Genomic DNA, 21576 nt, shown 5'->3' on the forward strand with positions numbered 1-21576 from the left:
GCCAAGGGTCAAAAAGCCCCCACCACGGGGCCTCTCTCTCCCCCTGACACTATATATACCCTGACTAGTGGGGTCTGGAAGACTGTTCCCTCCCCCCATGCCATGAGCTGATGGATGCAGGCAGGAGGCAGGCTAGGGAGCAGAGGGGCAGGGCAGTCCTTGCTCCACTGGAGCTGGGGGACTCTGAGTTAACCTGAACCAGGAAGAGAACTGGGACAGAAGTTCCATAAACCGTGTGACCTAAATCTGTTCAGTCTGATACTACATCCAATCAAGTTCATCTTAAATTGGTTTTGGCCATTTTGAAAGTAGTTTATGTACATTGAACTTCTGTTCTGTTACAGGTTTAAGTGAATTTCCAACCACATAAACTGGTTTATGTGTAACTTTTGTCCCTAGCCCAAGGGAGATGCTTTTGAAAATACTGGCCTGTGTGACTTGCCTAGCTTCTCTCTCCTGAGTCTGCTGCAGCATCTGTTCCCTACATGTGAAACACATGCCCTTTCTTGATGTGACACACAGGTGGCCTGTTCTCTGTAAAGTTCATCCTGTAGACACTTTTTTCAGTGAAGACTATTAGTGCAAATGTCATTATTTATACACAATAAAGTAATTCTACATCAGTGAAGGGCAATTCTGTTTCTAGGTCATCCAAGCTTTTCCTATCATCTCACACTAACTGCTGTCACCTTCTTCAGAACAGCAACAAGCTCATTGTAGCTAATCAGCAAATACTGTACAACAGCAATATTTCCTTATCTGCATTCTGGTGCAGTAGTTAGAAGACAGTCTGAAGTCTTTTACCAAAAATTCAATCTCTGTGACTTCAGAGCCAATTTTTATTAACTCTCTTGACACATAATGGCTATTGGAGACTGTAGTCCTACTTACCTTGTGCTTACCAAAGTTGCCCATTAATGACCGACTATGGGATTTTTTTCCACTTTCTTTTATGTCTGAGTTCTGCAAAAAAGAAAAGTGCACAATGAACACATTGTTCCTCAAACCATCTCACAATTTTTTTTCTCTTTTTTCCAGTCTTCCAGGGCCTTTAAAAACATGTATTTTTCAACGTGCTACAGCTGTTTTTTTAGGGGACATTGGGCTGCAAGTATGAGAATACATTACACAAAGAAACAGAAATTAAACTGAAATTACTAAAGTCTAAACCCAATGTAATGAGCATACATTTAAATGTGCAAATACAATATACAATATTTTTATTCCTACATATTATTTGTGGCTTGGCAATTGGCTGATAGTAAAGGAAAATAGACAAGTAATGACATAACAGTAGTTTAAATCAAACTTAAGAAAAATAAGAACAGAGACATTTTTTCTCTCAACAAGCATTCTGATGGTGGAACTAGAGCAAGGCAGTATTTATTCATACTAGCAGACGAACCTATACAGACTGAATGTAAGAAGTCATATTCATCATTAAAATAGATTCCAAATTCCTTTCTTCTTTGCTTACAACATGCAAATATATAATACTTCCCTCCATCACTCACTTAATGCCAATACATAAGTATTGCTGCCACTTTATCTCCCACTTGTTAATTCTCTGTGGTGGATGGATGAAGAAACCCACATCAGCCATTTGAGAACTGGTGGGGTCAAAAGAGCAGCCTACAGCCAGTATCAGAGGTGCTGTATGGTCTACAACAGTGGCACCATCTAAGGGAAGAATCAGATACTTTACCTTTTGATTTGTATTGTGTTGTTCTTTTAGACTAGGGACCCTGAGGTGCCATGAGATCCTTTGAAAGGTGCCATCGGATGGCATGCAATATGAGCACTGTTAGGTATGCAAACACTTACACATGATTCACAATATAAACCCAGAGACTTCAGACAGGAGGAATCCATAGTATCAAAAACATTCCAACCCGTTGGAGTCTTCCTGAGTTATTCCTGATAAATCAGTTGCTGTATTGTTTTTCCATAGGCAAAAAACAAGTTAAAGTTAAGAGCTGGAATTTTCTAAGGGGTGCTTTGAATCTCCTGAAGGATTTCTAGAGTCTAAGGAGCAGTGGCTTGAGTCTAAAAAGGTTGAGAACCAATGTTTTAGATCAACTGATCTTCTGGCAACCATACTACAAAGGGCCAGTTTATGCTTCTTCTTACTTTCAGATTACATTGGTATAATTTAATTAGTACTGATTCCATTTTCACACCTAAGCAAATTATAAGTCCAATTAAATTAATGGACTTTCATCTGTGCAACAGCAGTGGCCTTGATTTTTCTTTGGCCTTGGTCCCTTATGTCACTGCAGAAATGATCAGGATTTTTTTTTTATATATATCCATTTAAAAAAGCCAGGTGTCATTGGTGCAGGATACAATTACAGTCAAAACCAGAAAAGTAAGAGGTGCATCTACAATTTTCTATTCCACCTTTTTCAGGCCAGGAACTTGAACCTCAAAACTTCCACAGCCCATTCCTGTGCTTTGGCCCCTAGACTATGGAGCAGCCTTCTGTGCTTTCCTATCTCCAGCTCTCCTATTGAAACTGTTCTGTAATCAGAAGCTAAAGAGAGGATAAAGGACTGAGGTTCCAAGGATGCTGTGTCATACTCTTTGCAGGCAAATAGTCTAACACAGGGGCAAGTGGCTCTTCTGGAATAAGACAACTCCCCTTGCTTTGATCCCAATGCAGAAAGGAATCTTGACAATCTTTATGGGATAGCATAACCATTTCCTACCGAGCTCTAGTCATCATTTTCAGTTGTGTGAAGTGAGTACAGAGTCAGCATAAAGTGAAGACACCCATCTAAGTGAATGAAACATTCTGATAGGATATCCTTTTACCTGTATATAATTTGGATATATGCAAGGGATATAGTAAGAGAATAGTATATCAGGCTAATCAAATATAATTATAATTGGTCCTAACAGAATTGCTCATGGTTTACACAAGTGTAGCTGAAACTTGATTTGGACGTTGAATTCCTCTCCAGCAAAGAATACTCCTGAATTACCACCAGCACTGCTACCAGCAAATTGTAATTATTCTGAATGGTTAGGCAGCTAACTAGTTCATTTTAATCCTATTAGCATTATGGTGGGTTATCTCTCTTCTTTCAAGCAGACTTTGACTCAATTATTACACAGGTGAGCAGGTACCACATGTTATATTATCTAGAGGCCAATGCCTTTTGTAGGTCCTAGTAATGAACCCATCTGCAAGCAATAGTTAGGTGCTTTAATGAGATAACGGCAGGGTTGTGGGAGGTCTCTTCAGCAAAAGAAACAGATGCACAAGATGACTCAGGAGCTGAACTGGAATTACAAGCAATGGAATCCAGGTGGACTAAAAAGTGATCAGCCATGTAAAAAAAGAAACAACAAAACAAGACAAAACAAACAACAACAACAACAATCAAAAGGCCTGCAGCATTTGAAAGTGCAGGTAACTGAGATGATAAAAGAAAAAATCTCTAAAACACAGGCAGATGCAGAGTGTGCTTGGTAGGCAGCCACAGAAATCCTTATTTCCACCAGTACAGAGATATCCCCTGGGACATCAATCTGATGATCACTGGCAGTATGTAGCTTTGCTGTCAGAAGACACATCCCTTCATCTGCCTGAAGAGCAGCCAGAAAACCTAAATTTGTTGAAATGTATTTCCCAGCATTTACAGTATGAGTTCACATACTCCCAGTTATTCAATATACAGCTATGGGTTGGAATGCACTCTCTATTATTCATTATGGGCTGTTTAGGCTGTTCTTTCTCCTCCAACAACTAACTTGGTTTTTGTACCTCTACAAAAGGTTTACAGAAAGCTGCTCCAAATAAAATACAAAAGGGAAAATGACACGATGGTCAGGACATGATCATTAAGTGATTAAAATATTTTTGCTGTGGACAGGATCCTCACCCTTTCATGAGTTAGAAATATTTACACAGATTTGATACAAAATGTCAATTACAATTTTTGAAGCAAGTTATAGCTAGATAGATAGATAACAAAGCAGTTTGCAAACACTAATAAATCCTCAAAAACAGCCTCTTGTAAAATAGGAGGGTATCATTAACCTTAGTACTGATATCTCTCAACAGCAATGAAACAAGCAGTTCTACTGAAGTGCCTCTGAATCTAACTTGAACCTCCCTGGCAGTGAACTTCTGAGGCAGCACAAAGGTGACATCCAGCTACCTTTCCAGCTCACTGCCATTTTGTAGTTTTGCAGTATAACTTTGCAACTAGGATAACATTTGGTAAAATTAATGGCATTGAAGATACGCAATTTGAGAGAATAAAATTTGACCAGTAAACAAAAGGAAATGGTAAAGCTTCACAATAGATCTCCTTCTGGCACAACAATCTAATGATAGTGATTAGAACAGAGGTTTACAGAGACAACACATACCCGAGCTGGTTAATGAGTTACTGAATTACCAAAACATAACAGAGTTCAAAATCCTCTTTTCAATTTTCTTTCTTCTATGTAGGTCAACAGATTACATCAATTAAACCTCTAGTTATTTCAACTTATTACTGTATTGTTGAGCTTGACACTGCTAAAAGGACCTATAAGCCACACAGTCAAATACAGTACAGTTTCACACAAGCACAGGAGCAAGGTAAAAGATTAATAGAGGCTATAAGAAGGCAATTACTCATATCAGATTAGTGAACCAGCAGAAGTGTTCTCTAAAATTTTGTATTATTGGTTGTCAGCAGTTCACCAAAAGGTCTGGTCCTCTTCCCCAACAGGGGAGAGCGCAAGGTGTTAATAACTTGGCCCATGGACAGGCTTCCCTAGGGGGAGAAAAAGAGGTAGACTGGAAGGCACAGGGAAGAGCAGTGTGGCAACCCTCATCACCCCTGGCTGGAGATAATGTTTCTGCAACAATTTTTCAGTGCTCTAGTGGGTGGTCTGTGAACTTTATGTATACCTCTCTTGATTATATTGTTGTAGTGCTGTAAAGTGCTATAAGCACACATCTGTACACGGCTTTAGGCTTAGTTTCAGGTTGGGGACAGCAGTAGCACTTCAACTGGTATTGTGAGATACTGGTATAAGCTATTATACTGTATTTGTTATGTCAGCATGTTCCTATAGGGGCATGAACCTAGCAAACCTTTGCAACTATAACCCTTTTTGGTTCATTGTTAAAGTGCCCAAACTTATATGTACAGCTACTAGAGCAGCCAGACAGAACAGTTACATTGTAACAGTTGATACTAAATCCTAAGTGGTACCTTCCCCTGCCCTTTTCAAACCAGCTGAAAGTTATATCTGTCCATAGCCTCAGACCTGGTTACTTCCCTTGCTCACAAAAAATCACGTTACCAGAGAATCACCTTGCTCTAAAGAGGGCTTGAGTAGCTGAAATCTGATTACGTTTAAATCCTGTGTGTTCACCCTCTTCAATCCCACAGGAAAGATTGTGATATGTGGTGGCCTTTGGGGGAAGATAACTGTTGCAGTTGTGGGATGAGGCAGGGTGGAAGGGATATATGAGAAATCTTAGCATCAGGCCACAGGACAAAGTGGGGCTTTGCTCTCCTCTTATAAATTCACCAAAGCCAATAGGCCTTAGTTTGGGTAGCTGTCCCCAAATTCTGTTAGTCCTTTTTCTCTCCACCAATCAAGGTTTCCCCACTTCTCATGAGCATTTATGTCTGAAGCATTAACCTACGCAGAATGAAGCCCAAGAGCTCCTTATCCTCAAGGCAGCAGAGAGTTCAAGGAAGACACTATACTGTAGGGGTGGGACTGTGCTAGACTCTTATTGCCAGCCTGCACTGAGTCCTGGTGGAGGAAAATCCCAATTCCAGAAGGGAAATGCTCCTCACAGAACAGTCTACTCCTAATTCAGTTCAATAGATCATTGTTTCCAGTTTCTGATGAATACAGTGATAAATTTTCAAGGACAACAGGGGACTAAAGAGCACAACGTAAAATACTCTTAGCACCAGCACATTTTGCTGTTTCTTAGAAATAATTTGGGGATAGGAAGAAAAACAAAAAAAGGACCAAATATAGTTTTGTAAAATGGTTATAAAAAGTTCTGGAAATAAAAAAGTGTATTACATTTAAGCCACTACAGGCATAAGCTTGTAACAGTAAATTTTACAAGGTAGATGCATCTATTGATGTAAAGAGTGAAAGAGAGAGATAAATAGTATGCTGTCAATTACAGCAGATTGAGAAATCGTAAATTTCTTGCAGAAAATGTGCAGCATGCACAGGTAAAGTATAATTTTTCATGGAATATGCATGAACTATTACTGATCTTGGCAAACGGGTCCCAGTAGTTCCATGAATATTCTGTGTAAAATGTTACTTTACCTGCACACAAGCCACATGTGCGGCAGGCAGGCACACACCATAGGCAGCAAAAGGCTGGGGCTAATGGAGATTAGCCCCCCCAAATGTGGGGCAGTGGTGGAAGCACAGGAGGCCACAGGGTCACAAAAACATACGCTGCACACAGCCAGGGTCACAGCCCAGCAGCATGTGGAGCACTGCCCATCACAGCAGGCAAGTCTGTGAAGGGGAAGGAGCATGGGAGTTGCAGATCAAGGCCCCCACAGTAAGGGAGGGAGGGAGGCAGAGGCAGGGGCAGGGGCAGGGGCAGGGGCAGGTGCTGGGGTGAATGGAGCCCCAGGACAGGTCATCCAGGGACGCAGGGAGGCTCCCACCGCTGTGCTCACACCAGGGGAGGCACAGGGGGCACCTGCCACCTGGATTTGGCAGGGTGCTACTGTGGGCTGGGCTCTATGCCCTGCTGTTGTTGCCCTGAGAGCAGTGCGATGTTATGTGCCTGCTGCCACCAGGCTGCGCCATGTCTCCTTCCCTCCTGGCAATGGTGTTGCACAGCTCCTGGGGCCATGGCAGTGGGATGCACAGCCCAGCCTGCAGCAGCAGCCTGCCTCTGTCCCATGCACAAATCCAGGGGTTACATATGCCCTGCATCTCCCCTAGGGTGGACGCAGCGGTGGGAGCCCCCTGCATGTCTAAACAAGCTGCCCACAGGCTCCGTCCATCCCATGACCTGGTCTGGGGCCCCATTCACCCCAGCCCCTGCCCCTGTCCCACTCCCTCCTTCACTGTGGGAGCCTCAATTTGGCCTCGCTCACGTCCCTTCCCTCTCCCTCCGCCCCTTCTCCTCTACAGACATACCTACGGGGGGTGGGGGGTGTACACTCAGCTTCCCCCAAATAATATTTTCTCCCTCCACTTACAGCACACACACACACTGCCCCCCCACCCCAAAAGTCCCCAAGCCCTGCCCTCCTTCATTCAGCAGCCTGGCTGCATCCTGGCCACATCCCTGGCAGCCACTTGCAGGCTGTGGAAGTGCAGGTTTCCCCTTGAAGGCTGGAATACTGCCAGCCTGCAAAGGAAAACCTGCTTTCACCTTTTTCCTGGCACAGGCTCACAACCCTTAAAAATCACAGTTTGAGGCTAATTTCACAGTATCCACACAGTCCACAAAATCGCAATTTTCTCAGGTCCCTAATGATGGGGTGCAGTCTGGATAAGTTAAAAGAGGTATCAATAGTAAAAAGGAAATCTTTTGTTTTACCTTTGTCTCAATACAAAATGAGTTTCTTGGCAGTCACACGCAATATGTGTTCATGTTGAATTAATTGGTTTAATGGTTTACAAGGAAGTAAAAAGTGAATACCCTCATAATCTGTGGGAAAATATGATGAATAAAAGAAGCAGTTTTGACTTCTTTTTAGTGATGGACCTTTAATTAGCATAAATGTATCTTTAGACACTGTAATTTATGAAAAGGCTTTTCTAATTGTAATTACTGAGGCAGAGATTGCTCCACTGTTAAAAATCTACATATCTAATATTGTTGGGAGGAACCAAATGCTGGGCAGATATTAAAATGTAGCCAGGAATTGACCCTATTAGACATGGGTTGCTTGCATTTGCAGAATATGGACCAGAAGACATTAAAATCACATAAAACAAATGTTGACACTTCTGAATGCTTATTTGCATTTGGCAAAGAGCAGTTACTTTAAGGAGCTGACTTGAAGCCGTTTAATGAAGCCATTGCAGAGTAAAGATACTCAATTCCACGTATTTAAAATTCCTTTAAATGTCACTGCTGTTTTAAATGCACATATTGCAGCTCATTTTGATAAATAAAACACAATCTGGATTTTCCTTTCATAAAATAAAGAAGTTCCTGCCATCTTTTAAGAAAAACTGGCTTTGTATCTTTTAAAGCATAATACATGCAAAAGCAATGAAAAAGCTTGCATTAATATTAAAGGTAACTTTTACCCATTCTAAAAGTAGGTCATCATCAGAAATGGCACTCATTTGATTTTTGTACCATTCTGAATTGTAGCTCATGCTGACATGCACTTGCATTTGCAAGTAGTAAATGGATTGTGATGGCATCAGGACATCAGTGAATAACAAATACTAATACCTATTTACAATAGTCTCAATATGAAAATTCAGGGTACTTTCACTGCAATTCACTTGGGCAAATAAATACCCACCTCATAAAGGGTTTGCCAAATTAGGTCCTAAGGTACTAAGGTCTACTAGCACTAATTTCTAGACCACTGTAATATTACTAGAACTGTCAGAAAATATTTAGCATTACATACAGACATACATAGAGCTCAACATTTGCAAAATAAAGTTTCCCTTCTTTTGTTAACTCAAAAAGAGGGGTGGATGCTACTCTTAGTTAAATCAGTGGTAAAATGGCCATTAATAGCTATGATTAAATATTAGATCCTTAAAAGATGGAAATGTATTTTGTTTACAGTCTAGAAGAGAATGTAACTAGATAGAAATGGAAGTTATGATGCCTGGAATGAATTCTTACCTCTGACTGTGTGTCAGTTTTGGCAAGCCCTTTGACTTCTCAATATTTCAGTTTACTTCTGGTAAATGGTTACCTACTTAATCCATCAAAATATCTGAGGTTTAATCAAAAAAGGCTGAAGGTTCGATATACATGCTAGTAATTGTGATTGTGTATTTTAACTTTTTGACTGATTTAAGTAAGTAGAATCTTAACTACAGTAATACCAATTTTATGGGGTTTGTTTTTATTTATTTCCTAAGGTTATGTCCTCTTATTTTTCCAAAGTTTAGAAGAAAAAAAATGTTAAGGACAGTTACACAAGTGGAAATATGTACTGGGTGCTCGTGGCAGTGAGACCCCCCACTCTCCCCGAGCTGTACCAGAAGAGGAATCAGTTTGACCTGGTGCTCCCAGAGTATGTATAGGGTGTGTGTTTCAGCGGGGCTTTGTGGCGCTTTTATCTAGTAGCTGATTGAATCAACTGATTCAATCAGCTACTAGATAAAAGCGCCACAAAGCCCCGCTGAAACATGTGAGCTATACAGACGTTGGGCAAGCCAGGCCAGACTGACTCAATTTCTCTTCCGGGCATGCACTGTGCTTGGCACGGATGTACACCAAGCTGAAAGTAAAACGTTAGGTTTCTTTTTCCATGTCTGTAAGCACCCTATGATGTCAGTCACTGAAACAGTTCTCCATATATATGCCAATATAATGTGAATAGGAAACTATCAAACTGACAGTATATACTGATAAGACCATATACAAGTTCCTGATTATTTCATATTCTGTAAATGGGCTCGGTCTTGTCAAGGGCCCACTGCTGTGATTGGATCTAACAGCACTGGCTTTTATGACCATCTAGTCTCAGTAATTCCAGTGGACTTTGCCAGAGGAAGAGCTCATACCAGCCCACCGTAGTGCCTACAGTTATATATGGTCATTGCTAGTACAGATAGTTATACACTTTACATCTGACTGTCTCAGAATCCCCTATAAAGGTATTTTTTCTGGAGTTGTTTCCAGATCTTTATTCTAGATAAAGTAACTTTTCCAAGGTTTATTTACAAAACTGCACTGAATTTTATTCCAAAGCAAATCTGCAGCTGTCAAATCTGCCACAACAAATGGAGGAGAAAATAGTTTTTGTACCTGTTTCAGGTTTACATTTAAACCCTCGTGTGTTGCCTTTAACAGTGCTGTCACAGTGAAGCTGTCAGGATCCTCTTTATCCCTGATTTGAGATTCTTTTATTAGTGATTCAAGTTTCTTCCTTATAAAAGATTCTATCTGGTGCTCAGTTGTGCCATTACTCTGAAATGAAGTAACAGATCCTGTTAAAATCTATTCAATCATGCCAATCATTTTTGAAAAAGGCAAATAGACTGTGGTGGATACTTCCAGAAAGGAGCAACCTATTAAAGTTTCCAGTGTTTCCTCTCAACTTTTCCAGGAACAAGCAGAATCATACATTTTCCACTGAAAGATATAGCAACTCATCAGACCATCAGTAACCATTTACAACACCACAAAATGTGTTTCTCTCTGTGATTTTACCCATTTGGATATAACATTAATAACTACCTACTGTCTTAGAGAGGTGAGGAGAATTACCCACCTAATGTGTTTGAGTAGCCCTTTGAAAAGGCCTGTGTTCAGAATTATTAGAAATCTTTCTCTGTGGGATCAGATAGAAGTGATGTTTTATTACCAGGGACCTGGGTTTTCCATTTGCCACCAACCTCCCCCCGCCAAAAAAAAAAAACAAAACAAAAAAACAAAAACAACCCCGCAACAAAAAGCAGATTTTCACCTTTAAAGGAGAAAAAAATGGAAAACTGAAGGTTTCCCCTTGTAGGCTGGTGACATTCCAGCCTGCAAGGTGCTGCTGGGGGCTGGGAGGAGAGGAATACAGGGGGCTCCAGGTTTACGTGTGTGTGTACACACATGTATGTGACAGCCAGGCAGCAGGCTAGAGGGCAGCTCCCACAGCTCCCTCCAGGTAAGTTGTGTGTGCGTTGGGGGGGGGAGGGGAATAGTATAATTGCCAACTCTGTTTGAATCTACTCCAGAAGATTTCCAGAATGCCAACATGCCTGCAACACACAACACGAATGTGCCCACGTGCTTGTGTATATATCAGTTATGGATGACAGTGCACAGACTTTATGTCAGGAAGGAAGATGCACATTACTATTACATTTTAAAAACCCACTGGACTACTGTATAAATGAGATTTAACATTTAATATTTATTTTAACAAATGCACTATCATTTATCTCCCAGGTGACTCTCAGTAGTCTTCTGGGTATTTATATCTAATTCCTGGAGATTCCAGGGCAATCCTGGAGGGTTGGCAACCCTAGGGCACAGGTGATGCATAGCAGGGTGGGGGGACACAGGCGATGTGTGATGGGGGTGGGTGGCATGTGCCCCCTGAAGATTTCTGTGCCCATAGTAGGGCATGAGGTCCAGGACTGCAGCCTAGCCAGATCAGCTCCAGGAAGGATCTGCTTTGGTGGTCCAGCAGGTGGGACCTGGTACAGAAGGGACTGCCACACTGTCATGGCCACCAAGGTGAGGCACAGCAGTGTTGGTGCAGAAGCAAAATTGAGTTGTGACCCCTGCTGCTGCCAAGCAGGCAGGGGATGCCTCACCTGGGTGGCCCTGGTGGCAGGGTGCTCCCTCCCATGCTAGGTCCTGCCCACTGTGGAGGCAGCTCCTGCCCAGAGTTACATCAGCCAGGCTGCAGCCCCATGCCCTGCTGTCAGTACAGAAATCGAGGGGGGGACGTAAACCCACAATGCACTGTCTGTATACCCCCAACCCCCGTACACCATCTATGCTCATACCCCTCCATCCTCACACAACCATCCCCTTCCTCACACACTGTGGGGCTAGGGCCTGGGGGTAGGGGGCACCAGATTGGGAATGAAGGGCACCAGCAGGGCTGGGGGGCTGTGGGCTGGGAGTGAGGGACACCAGCAGGGTCACAGGGCTGCGGGTTGGGAGCGAGGGGCAACAGTACGGCAGAGGCAGGGAACCGCCATATCAAAGCTACTCAGCACCACAAAGTGTGTGTGGGGGGGAAACAACAGCTGCTGCTGAACCCAAGCCCTGGTAAGCAAAGGGGACAGGGGGAGCTCTGATTTAATAAGATAAAAAACCAAATTCAAACACCAAAATATATAGATATTTAGAATTATTTTATTATAATGACTGAGGCTCTGATAGGCTTTCAAACTGCTTTAAAATTGTAAATATATCAATAAAATATTGTATTCAACTCATACTTATTTATATAGTGGGATTTCATTCTAATCACAGAAAACAAGGATTTGGGGGTTTTTAATCAAAGAATTTTGGATTTTTTAATCAGAGAATTTTGGATTTTTAAACAGAGGAAATAGATCCCTGTTTATACCATTATTAATAATGAATACTTATACTATGGTGGCAACTACCAGGTGCACTGGGCCAGGTGCTGTACTAACACAGAACAAAAAGATGCTCCCTGACCCCAAAGTGCTTCAAAGCCTTTTTGATGTAAACAGCAGTGGCCCCACACACAAACAGAAATCTCTCTAGAGTTCTATGATAAAGAGGAGTCAGAGCTGTTTCCCACACTGGAAGATGATGAGATGCACCAGATCTGCAGAAGACAAGAGACCACCAGCACCACCCACAAGATGTCCTCATTAACATTAAGGGCTCCCACTGCCTGGTAACACACCTGCTGTTCCACATAATAGGAGGATAATGAGGGAAATCACGGAGAATGCCTAGTTACTGGTCCCTGATCAATCATTCGTGATCATGAACTACTTGTTATAGTTGGGGGTATACTGTTAGTTGTGTTCAGTTGTAAATCTTCTCTTGCACCCTAACCATAAGGGTTATCAGGACTGGGGCATTCAATTTAATGTACTAACCTATACTGTAACAATTTTTCCTTACTGAGTGTAACAGAGTTCAATGCTGCAGGAAATACAGATAAAATATAACTTCTTGTGTCACTTAATGAACTAGTTTTCCATTTTGCTTCATATACCCAAAGCAAAATTATATCTTTGTATGAAACAGTCTTGTAGAATATATAGCTTAAAATGCATCACATTACATTGTAATCTGAAAGTAACCTCAAAACCAATGTTTTTTAAAAATGAAATGAATCAGGTTTTCTCCTTTAGCATTCAGTATCTCTATGCTTATATGCCTAAAAGATCAGTCTCTTTATGCAGTACATGAAGAATCACAGAAAACTTTGCTGACTACTTGACATCTTAGTGCTGCCTTGTGAATAGAATAGAAAAAAAGAACTGGCAGGAACATCTGGTCTCTCTAAACGATTTCAGTGGGGAATTTGAATTACCTGTGAAGTGATTCCCAAGTCAGCCTGATTTTTTTTATTCCCAACAGCAGATGCAAATGATGAAGAAGAAAAACAGAAATTTTGGTATAATAAGTTCTTGCAAAACAGTCAGTATAAAGCAGAACTATATGGAGAAAGTTGGAGTGGGAGTGTAGGTATGGGTGTGGGTGCCTGTGCACACTGTAAAGAGAAAGCAAAACCCTTGCATCAGATTCAGACCTGAGATCAATGGAGACCTGCTGATGTGAAATTTGAACTTGACACTTCCTATTTGTTTCTACTACAGACTATTTTCTTCTTTGTTTAAAATTTTAAACCAGTGAACCATGACTGCTTCTGGGCTGGAACATCTAGCAGCTGCAAATAATGCTATGGAAAGGGCTAACTGAAGGAAGAGCAGGGAAAAAAATCAAAGAAGTCCAAAAATCAAAGATGGGGGGGAAAGTAGTCAGAGGAATCAAAAGAAAAAAAAAGAAAAGGAGATAGGGAACCTGATAAGGAATTAATCATTAAAGGCGCTTGTACATGCAACAAAATTGGCCTTTAAAGTGACTTAATAACCCTTTTGTGCCACTCTAATGGTGTTGCTATTTACACATTCCATGGCATATTACGCTTTAATGGCATTGCTATCTAGCCATTCAGCGGCGTATTTCATTCTAAATGACTGCAAGGTAAAACCCCTCTGAAGTATTTTAGTTTGCTATGTAACAAAGTGCCACAGCGCATGGGGCGCTGGAAGCCACCATGCTCAGAGAAGCTCAGGCTTGGTGGGCTTCCAGTGCTCCATGCACTGTCCCTGCTGCTTTATCCCAGTGCCAGCATACCCAGCCATCCTCCTGCCACCTTGCCACTCTGCCCCAGGGGCAAGCCAGCCATTCTCGGTCGGTCCCAGGCAGCAGGAAGGTGGCAGGGATGGTGCACGGGGTGCTGGAGCCTACCTGCTTCTCCTGTGGCAGGGGGGTGAGCTGCTGGTGAGCCAAGTATTCCCTGAGCTGTGGGGGACCTTGGTCCTTCCCTCCATGGTGGTGGTGCCCTGCAGGTGGCATCCACCCACAAGCACCCATCCTGGGCAGTCCAGAGGGGCGCTGCCACTGCAGAGGGGAGCACTGGGGCTGTGTGACCCAGTGACAGCTTGTGCAGGCAGGCTCGACTGAGGTGGGGCGGCGGGGGGAAAAAAAGCAGCGAGGAACCTTTTTTCATTTTCTCTCTCGAAGCCTGCCTGAGCTGTGCAGGGCCTTGTGTTTTCCTCCATGGCAATGGCACCCTCTGGGACCAGCCGGGTGGGCTGCTAAGTGGCCAGGTGCTGCCCAGAGGGTGCTGCCACCATGGAGGGAATCACATAGCTCAGGCAGGCAGGCAGGCTTCAAGAGAGAAAAAAATAAAAAAGATCAGGCTCCTCACTACTTTTTATTTTTTTCTCTTCAGTCAAGCTTGCCTGCATGAGCTACTGCCATGTTGCACAGCCCCTGAGCTGTCTGGGGCCCAGTGCTTCCCTCCATAGTGGCAGCACCCCTCAGGACCGCCCGGGCTGGGTGCTAGCAGGTAGATGCCACCTGGGGGACACAGCCACTGCGGAAGGAAGAACCAGGGTCCCCTGCAGCTCAGGGACTGCTCAGCTTGCTGCTGGCAGCTCACCTGCCTGCCATGGGAGGGCAGGAGAAAAAAAGAAAAAGGATTGGGCCCCCTCACACCTGTATATGCAACAGGAGTTTAGTTCTCCCCCAGTTGAAACAGTGGGGTTTTAAATTACACAATTAAAAACCCACCAATTAAAAACTCACCATTTCAATTTAGGGAAAACTAATCCCTCATCACATGTACAAGCACCCTAAAAGTACAGTTGAGGTGTGGAGTTCAGTACATCTTGTGTCTTGTCTCTCTTACCTTTGGCCTGTAAATTGTCTACCTCACCTGAAAGCTTTTCATGGTTTGAGCCAATCTTCCTTTACACTTGCCAGTCAGTCTAGCACACTTTCATTAATAACAACAACATTTTCCTTTCTATCTTGAGTGTCTAAAGCTAGGGTAGGCAATTGTTTGGGTTGACGGCCACATCCACAGCTGCTCAAAGGCAGCTTCCTAGTTGAGATACAGGTGCAGACGGGGTGGGACAGGGAATTATCTTTGAAAACTCATAGTAATCATTTGAGGTCCCAGGTGATTGGAGAAGGGCAAACATAGTGCCCATATTTATGAAAGGGAAAAAGGAGGATCCAAGGAACTACAGACTAGTCAGCCTCACCTCAGTCCCTGGAAAAATCATGGAGCAGATCCTCAAGGAATCCATTTGTAAGCACTTGGAGGAGAAAAGGGTGATTAGTCAGCATGGATTCCCCAAGGGCAAGTCATGCTTATCCAACCTGACTGCTTTCTGTGATGAAATGACTGGCTCTGTGGATGTGGGGAGACCAGATGATGTCATATGTCTTGATTTTAGCAAGGCTTTTGGTATGGTCTCCCACAACATGCTCACAGGCAAGTTAAGGAAGTACAGGCTGGATGAATGGACTGTAAGGTGGATAGAAAACAGGCTGGAGCATCAGGCTCAGAGGTTAATAATCAATGACTCAGTGTCTAGTTGGCAGCCAATATCAACTGGAGTGCCCCAGGGGTTGGTCCTGGAGCTGGTTTTGTTCAATGTATTCATGGCATAAAATGTACCCTCAGGAAGTTTTCAAATGACACCAAACAGGGTGGAGTAGTAGATATGCTGGAGGGGAGGGCTAGGATTCAGAGTGACCTAGACAAACTGGAGGACTGAGCCAAAAAAAATCTTGTGAGGTTCAAAAAGGACAAGTGCAAAGTCCTGCACTTAGGATGGAAACACCCCATGTACCACTACAGGCTTGAGGCTATCTGGCTGGGCAGCAGATCTGCAGAAAAAGAACTGCGGGTTACAGTGGACAATAAATGAATACGAGCCAACAATGCGCCCTTGTTGCAAAAAAAGCTAATGGCATACAGGGCTGCATTGGTAGGTGTGTTGCCAGCAGGTCAAGGGAAGTGATTATTCTCCTCTATTCAGCACTGGTGAGGCCACATCTGGAGTACTGTGTTCGGTTTTGGGCCCCACATTACAAAAAGGATGTGGATATATTAGAGAGAGTCCAGAGGAGAGCAATAAAAATGGTTTGGGGGCTGGGGCACATGACTTGCGAGGACAGGCTGAGGGAGCTGGGCTTATTTAATCCAGAAAAGAGAAGACTGAGAGGGGATTTAATAGCAGCCTTCAACTACCTGAAGGGGGGTTCAAAAGAGGCTGGAGCTTAACCATTCTCAGCAATGACAGATGACAGAACAAAGAACAATGGTCTCAAGTTACAGCAAGGAACTTGAGAACAATAGGTTAGCTATTAGGAAGAATTGTCTCACTAGGAGGGTAGAAAAATCCTGGAACAGGTTACCCAGAGATGTTGTGCAATCTCTATCCTTGGAAGTTTTTAAGACCTGGTTAGACAAAACTTTGGCTGGGACGATATAGTTGAGGATGGTCTGGTTTGAGCAGGGGGTTGGACTGATGACCTCCTGCGGTCCCTTCCAACCCCAATTTTCTATGATTCTCTAATTATACAGTGGCAAGCTACAACCAGCAAGGAAGCTTGAACCTGCCTGCAGCTTTAGCATGCCCCCACCCCTATTATGGCTGGAGTCTACCTACTCACAGGTTAGTGTGCTGTGTTCCTCCCCCTGCTAAACCAGATCTGGCAGCTCTTGGCCATGTCCACAATAACTGCCAAACACAGCCACCAGTTTGCAGGGCAGGGCTCCAGGTGCAAGGAAGGGGCAGGGCTAGCTACAGCTGCAAGCTGCAACCAGCATGGAAACATGAACCTGCCCGCAGCACCCCCTCCCCTCTTCCCCCACCCCCTCCCCAAGCACCCAGTGCCCTGACCCAAAAACTGCCAGACATGTTTGGGCAGCTATGGAGGCAGCCAGCAGCTGCCAGATCCAGACTTCAGGGGCAAAGCATGCTACAACTGTGGGAGGGTTCATGCTTCTGCTTCCACACTGGTGGCAGCCCTGGTCCAGAGAGAGAGAGAGAGAGTACATGAGCACAAGTGTGCAAGTGAGTGAACACCTGGCATGTCAGGAGCAGCCCCAACCACCCAGCATGACATGACTGCCTGAGCTGCTGCCACCAGCTCATAGGCCAAATCCATTCACTTTGCAAGTACGCACCTGCAGGCCAAATCCACTTACTTGGTGGGCTGAATCCAGCCCATGGGCCATATTTTGCCCACCCCTGATTTAAAGTCAGGCAGCTAAATCCATATAATGTATGGATTTTCAAACTCATGTGTATACACTTAGGGCTTCTAAAATGCAGACCATTTAGTCAGATGCCTGTATATGGTTATTGATACCTGACTTTAGGCATAAATATTTAAGAACTTGATTTTATATATAAAATAATAATAGTGGAATTTGTATCATTGTTGGAATAAGTAGACTGGGCTATTTCATGGTTATACACTTACATAACAGAGTTTTAACTTGCAGTCATCTTCAATTTCATCAGCACTATCCTCATCAGAGACTTCCCCTTCTTCAGCATCTGCTCCAAGATGATACGGTAGCTTCTTACCCTAAAGAAATTAGCATACAAAGAGTTGTAATACATGTAAAAGTTGGTGGTTCTACTTCCTGGGACATTTGACTTGGTATAGACATTCAAAAAGTCTGAGGCAGAATCAATCTAAATTATGCAGTTTTCTGTAAACGGCATAGTTTAGACTGGTAGTGAACAGAACAGACATTCACCCTTTGGTGGGCGGTGCAAATCTTAGATCAGGTTCCACCATTTTTAAACCAGTCTACATACGCTGAAATTTTGTTCTGTTATAGGTAGAGACCAGCTTCCAATCACTTATACAGGTAAAACTGTAATGTCTGTCCCTGGCCAATCAGGCCAAATTCATGCTCATTTGTCATAGTCCCATGTAAAGCATAAAGAGGGAATATATGACATTAAGCTGTGAATATTCCTCATGCTGAGTGGCTCATACAAACACTGCTCAGGAGAACAGTTTATCCTGAAGACAGCAGCTGGCACTAACCAATGGTAAATAAGAATAGTATTAGCAAAAATATCCATTTAATGGGAATATAATTTGGCAGTCCCAAGGAATTAACAGTCTGCAGTATTAAACCACAGTATTTTTTTAAAGTTATTGCAGAATAAAAATGAAAAGAAATTTTAAAAAGTATGAAAAGAAGTAACCGTAGCTGCCGTTCCTGTATTTTTATTCAGTATACTAATTCAAGTCATTTTAGATTGCTTTTTTCTAAATTCTTCTTTAAGGTCTAATAGTATCACATATGTTTTTAGAGAATGCTTGTGGCCTGCTGTATGACAAATATGCTCTTCAAACTTACAGCCACAGTTACAAATATTTGTTCCCTGATGCACTTAAAGAATGAATCCATTTTACAGTGCTGGTAGAAGTTTTGTCCTGTCTCTGAACTCTGGCACAGACAGGAATTTAAAGAAGTAGTTATAGAGGTATCGACTCAGGTGTGGTTAACAGTTTAAGCTACACATATTTTTCATTAAATTCTCTCACTATCACACCACCAGCAGGTGCTCTATTGCTAATGGCAATTTAAACACTGCATCAACCTGTGTTGCTAACAAAAACTGTGTCCAAACACAGCTGTAGGCTGTGTGAATCTACTTGGGACAGTTTCTTCATAATTGTCATCCGTTGCAAATCCTAAAGCCACTGAAGTCAATGGGACTTTTTCTATCGATTTCAATGGACTTGAATTAGGCTACTAGCCTAGATAATCTCTCTATGCACTAGTAGCAGGTACCAAAAGACAAGATTTCAAAAGTTCATCTATAGGTATGAACAAATGTACACTCGGAGCAGGGTCAAAAGATGAGAAGAAATTTGGTCAGGGCTGTACAGCAGCTGTTACACTGTAACTGTCACATCTGCATGCATCTAGTGATATAAATGTTGCAAAACCAATCACACTTTAACACTGCTTCATCCAGTTGACCCTTTGGCTCACTTGTATCACTAAGAATCATGCACACAAAACTGTTACAGCACAACAGCTGCAGTGTAGTCCCCAGCAGCACATCCCTCTCCCTTTTTTTAATCTGTTCCACGTGTCTGTTTTTCCATACCCTACTCGTGATTTTTGGAAAAGCCACCCGTTACATTTAATGTTTCTTATGCCATCATCCAGTAACCAATAGTAATACTATCACTGGCAATGTGACTCCTAAACAACGCAAAGTGAAAGGCATGTGGGATAACATTTTACAATAGTTATGTACCCACTGTTCTGAATTACTGGGAAAGATTTCAGAAAGGCACTTTGCTTAACTACAGATTGTTTGTGACCACTAGCAGATTAGTAATCTCACCTCTTTTTCTTAAAGAGATTTAAGAAGCTAAAAAAATTAAATAAAATTATGTCATAATAATATAATAACAGGCTGCCTCTTTTTCATATTAAGCAATAAACGGTATGGCCATATGGAATATGTAAAATTTCTGAATTCCTATGGAAGTCTGTTGAGCAGCACTATAAACTAATCTACCTTTTGCCTGGTTTTGACAGATGTACACTAAATATTGCTGCCACTCTTTTAAATGAATAATATAAATCATTTAGACACTGATGGGTCATTATGTTGCCTGTAAGCATAAATATCATGCAACAAGAGCTAAAGATAGGCAGTGCAGGCTCCATGCACATTTTTAGTTTCTGCTTCTTGTTCTGTTATCATGTAAGAAAAAAATATATGCCTAAGGAGATAATCTGAATTTCTTATCTATTCTCTCTAGATTCCACTGACCAAGGGTGAAAATACTTGGCTCCATAGTTTACATACTGAAATTTTAGAATGCTGTGTTTTTCCAGACGGGCAGCCATAAGAATATCTAGGATGACATGATTGTATAAATATAGATAGATGTCTGAGGCATTCAAAGGGCACAGCTATAGAGAGTCACATCAGTTGTGTTCTTAAGCCCGGTGAGTTCTCTAGAACAGAACATCATAGCCAATTTCTGGCACTGAGGTTAACTGCCTCAGTGACTAAGTTAAGAAAGCCCCCAGGTAACTTAAGTTTTGACTAGCAAAATTCACTATCAACTGCAAGATTCAAAGAACTTCTTATACTAGAGTTTTTGAAATGTGTTAGACAAGCACAAGCCTCTAGGGCAGCCCTTTGGTCAAAATGTCATTGCACATGTAGTTCCCAGCTGCTTCATGCTCACCTCCAGCACAGCATTATTTAAGATGCAATCAGAAATTGAGCTGAGACTCTACTATAGCTCTGCAACAGAAGCCATGGAAGTGAACACATAAGGCAACTGGACAATATGGGGCAGTCAGCACAAAGGAAGCAGGACAGTCTACTGGAACAGTGCAGATACATATGACTGCAGTCACAAATCTGAAATGGGGGGCACAAGCCCCGGGTGCTGACTAAGGAGGGATGCCAAATTGGAGGCAGAGGGGTGCATGAATGGTGACAGGGACCTGGCGTCTGAAGGTGCACTGAGCTGTGGCTAGAGTTCTCATCAGTGTGTAGACGAAATGAGAGGCATGTGTGCACAACACTTTAAAGCGGGCAAAATGTTTTTGCACCGCTTTAATGGTGCTGGTGTTTGCATGCCTTGGTGGCATATTTCACATTAATTCCAGCTGCTGTAGGAAATTTGGCAGTGTAATGCGCCTTAAATGGCTTAGGGCACAGCAAACTAAAACTCCAAGGAATTTTAGTTTGCTGCCCCTACCGCTGTAGAGCAAAGCACCGGGCTCCATGCAGCTCAGGAGCTCTGCAGGAAGCCCTGCAGGCAGCCTGGCAGCAGCCTGGGAAGACAGGCTCTGCCCAAGAAAAGCAGCAAGCCTGATCTCCCCCACCCCGAGTCTGCCTGCCTGCCTGAGCTGTGTGGGGGCCTGGTGCTTCCTCCTGAGGCTGGGGTGCCTCCCGTGGCCACCAAAGCTGTGTGTCTGCAGGCGGGTGCTGCCGCCACAGAGTGAAGCACCAGCCCCACCCCTCCCCCCACAGCCAGGGACTGCTCCACCCACCGGCAGCTCGCCCTCCCCTCCCTGCAGAAGAGGCAGGTAAGTCAGCAGGGCGTGTGCACAACACAGGGGTTTGATCAGCCCTAAACTGAAGCAGTGTTTTTTAAAAACCCACTGCTTCAAGTTAGGGCCCCCATTTTGTCTACACATAGATTTCATAGACATCAGGGCTGGAAGGGACCTCAGGAGATCATCGAGTCCAGCCCCCTGCCCAAAGGGCAGGAAGTCAGCTGGAGTCATAGGAGCCCAGCAACATAAGCATCCAATTTACTCTTGAAGGTGTTCAATGTAGGTGCTTGAACCACCTCTGCTGGCAGACTGTTCCAGACCTTGGGGGCTC

General features: G+C 43.1%; 1 protein-coding gene across 2 annotated transcripts in view; it reads right to left on the reverse strand.

Annotated features, from left to right (window-relative positions):
• PLCH1 (phospholipase C eta 1) overlaps window positions 1-21576 on the reverse strand; it is a 180471-nt gene that overhangs the window by 34555 nt on the left and 124340 nt on the right. For both annotated transcript variants that reach the window (XM_019532624.1, XM_019532623.1), the window contains exons 10-12: window positions 17663-17770; window positions 9962-10123; window positions 892-963 (exon numbers count right to left, since the gene is read on the reverse strand). In XM_019532624.1, coding sequence (XP_019388169.1) covers window positions 892-963; window positions 9962-10123; window positions 17663-17770 — 342 coding nt within the window. The remainder of the gene's footprint in view (window positions 1-891; window positions 964-9961; window positions 10124-17662; window positions 17771-21576) is intronic.

This window comes from Crocodylus porosus, unplaced genomic scaffold (assembly GCF_001723895.1).
Source record: "Crocodylus porosus isolate Cpor-Errol unplaced genomic scaffold, CroPor_comp1, whole genome shotgun sequence".
NCBI lineage: Eukaryota > Metazoa > Chordata > Crocodylia > Crocodylidae > Crocodylus > Crocodylus porosus.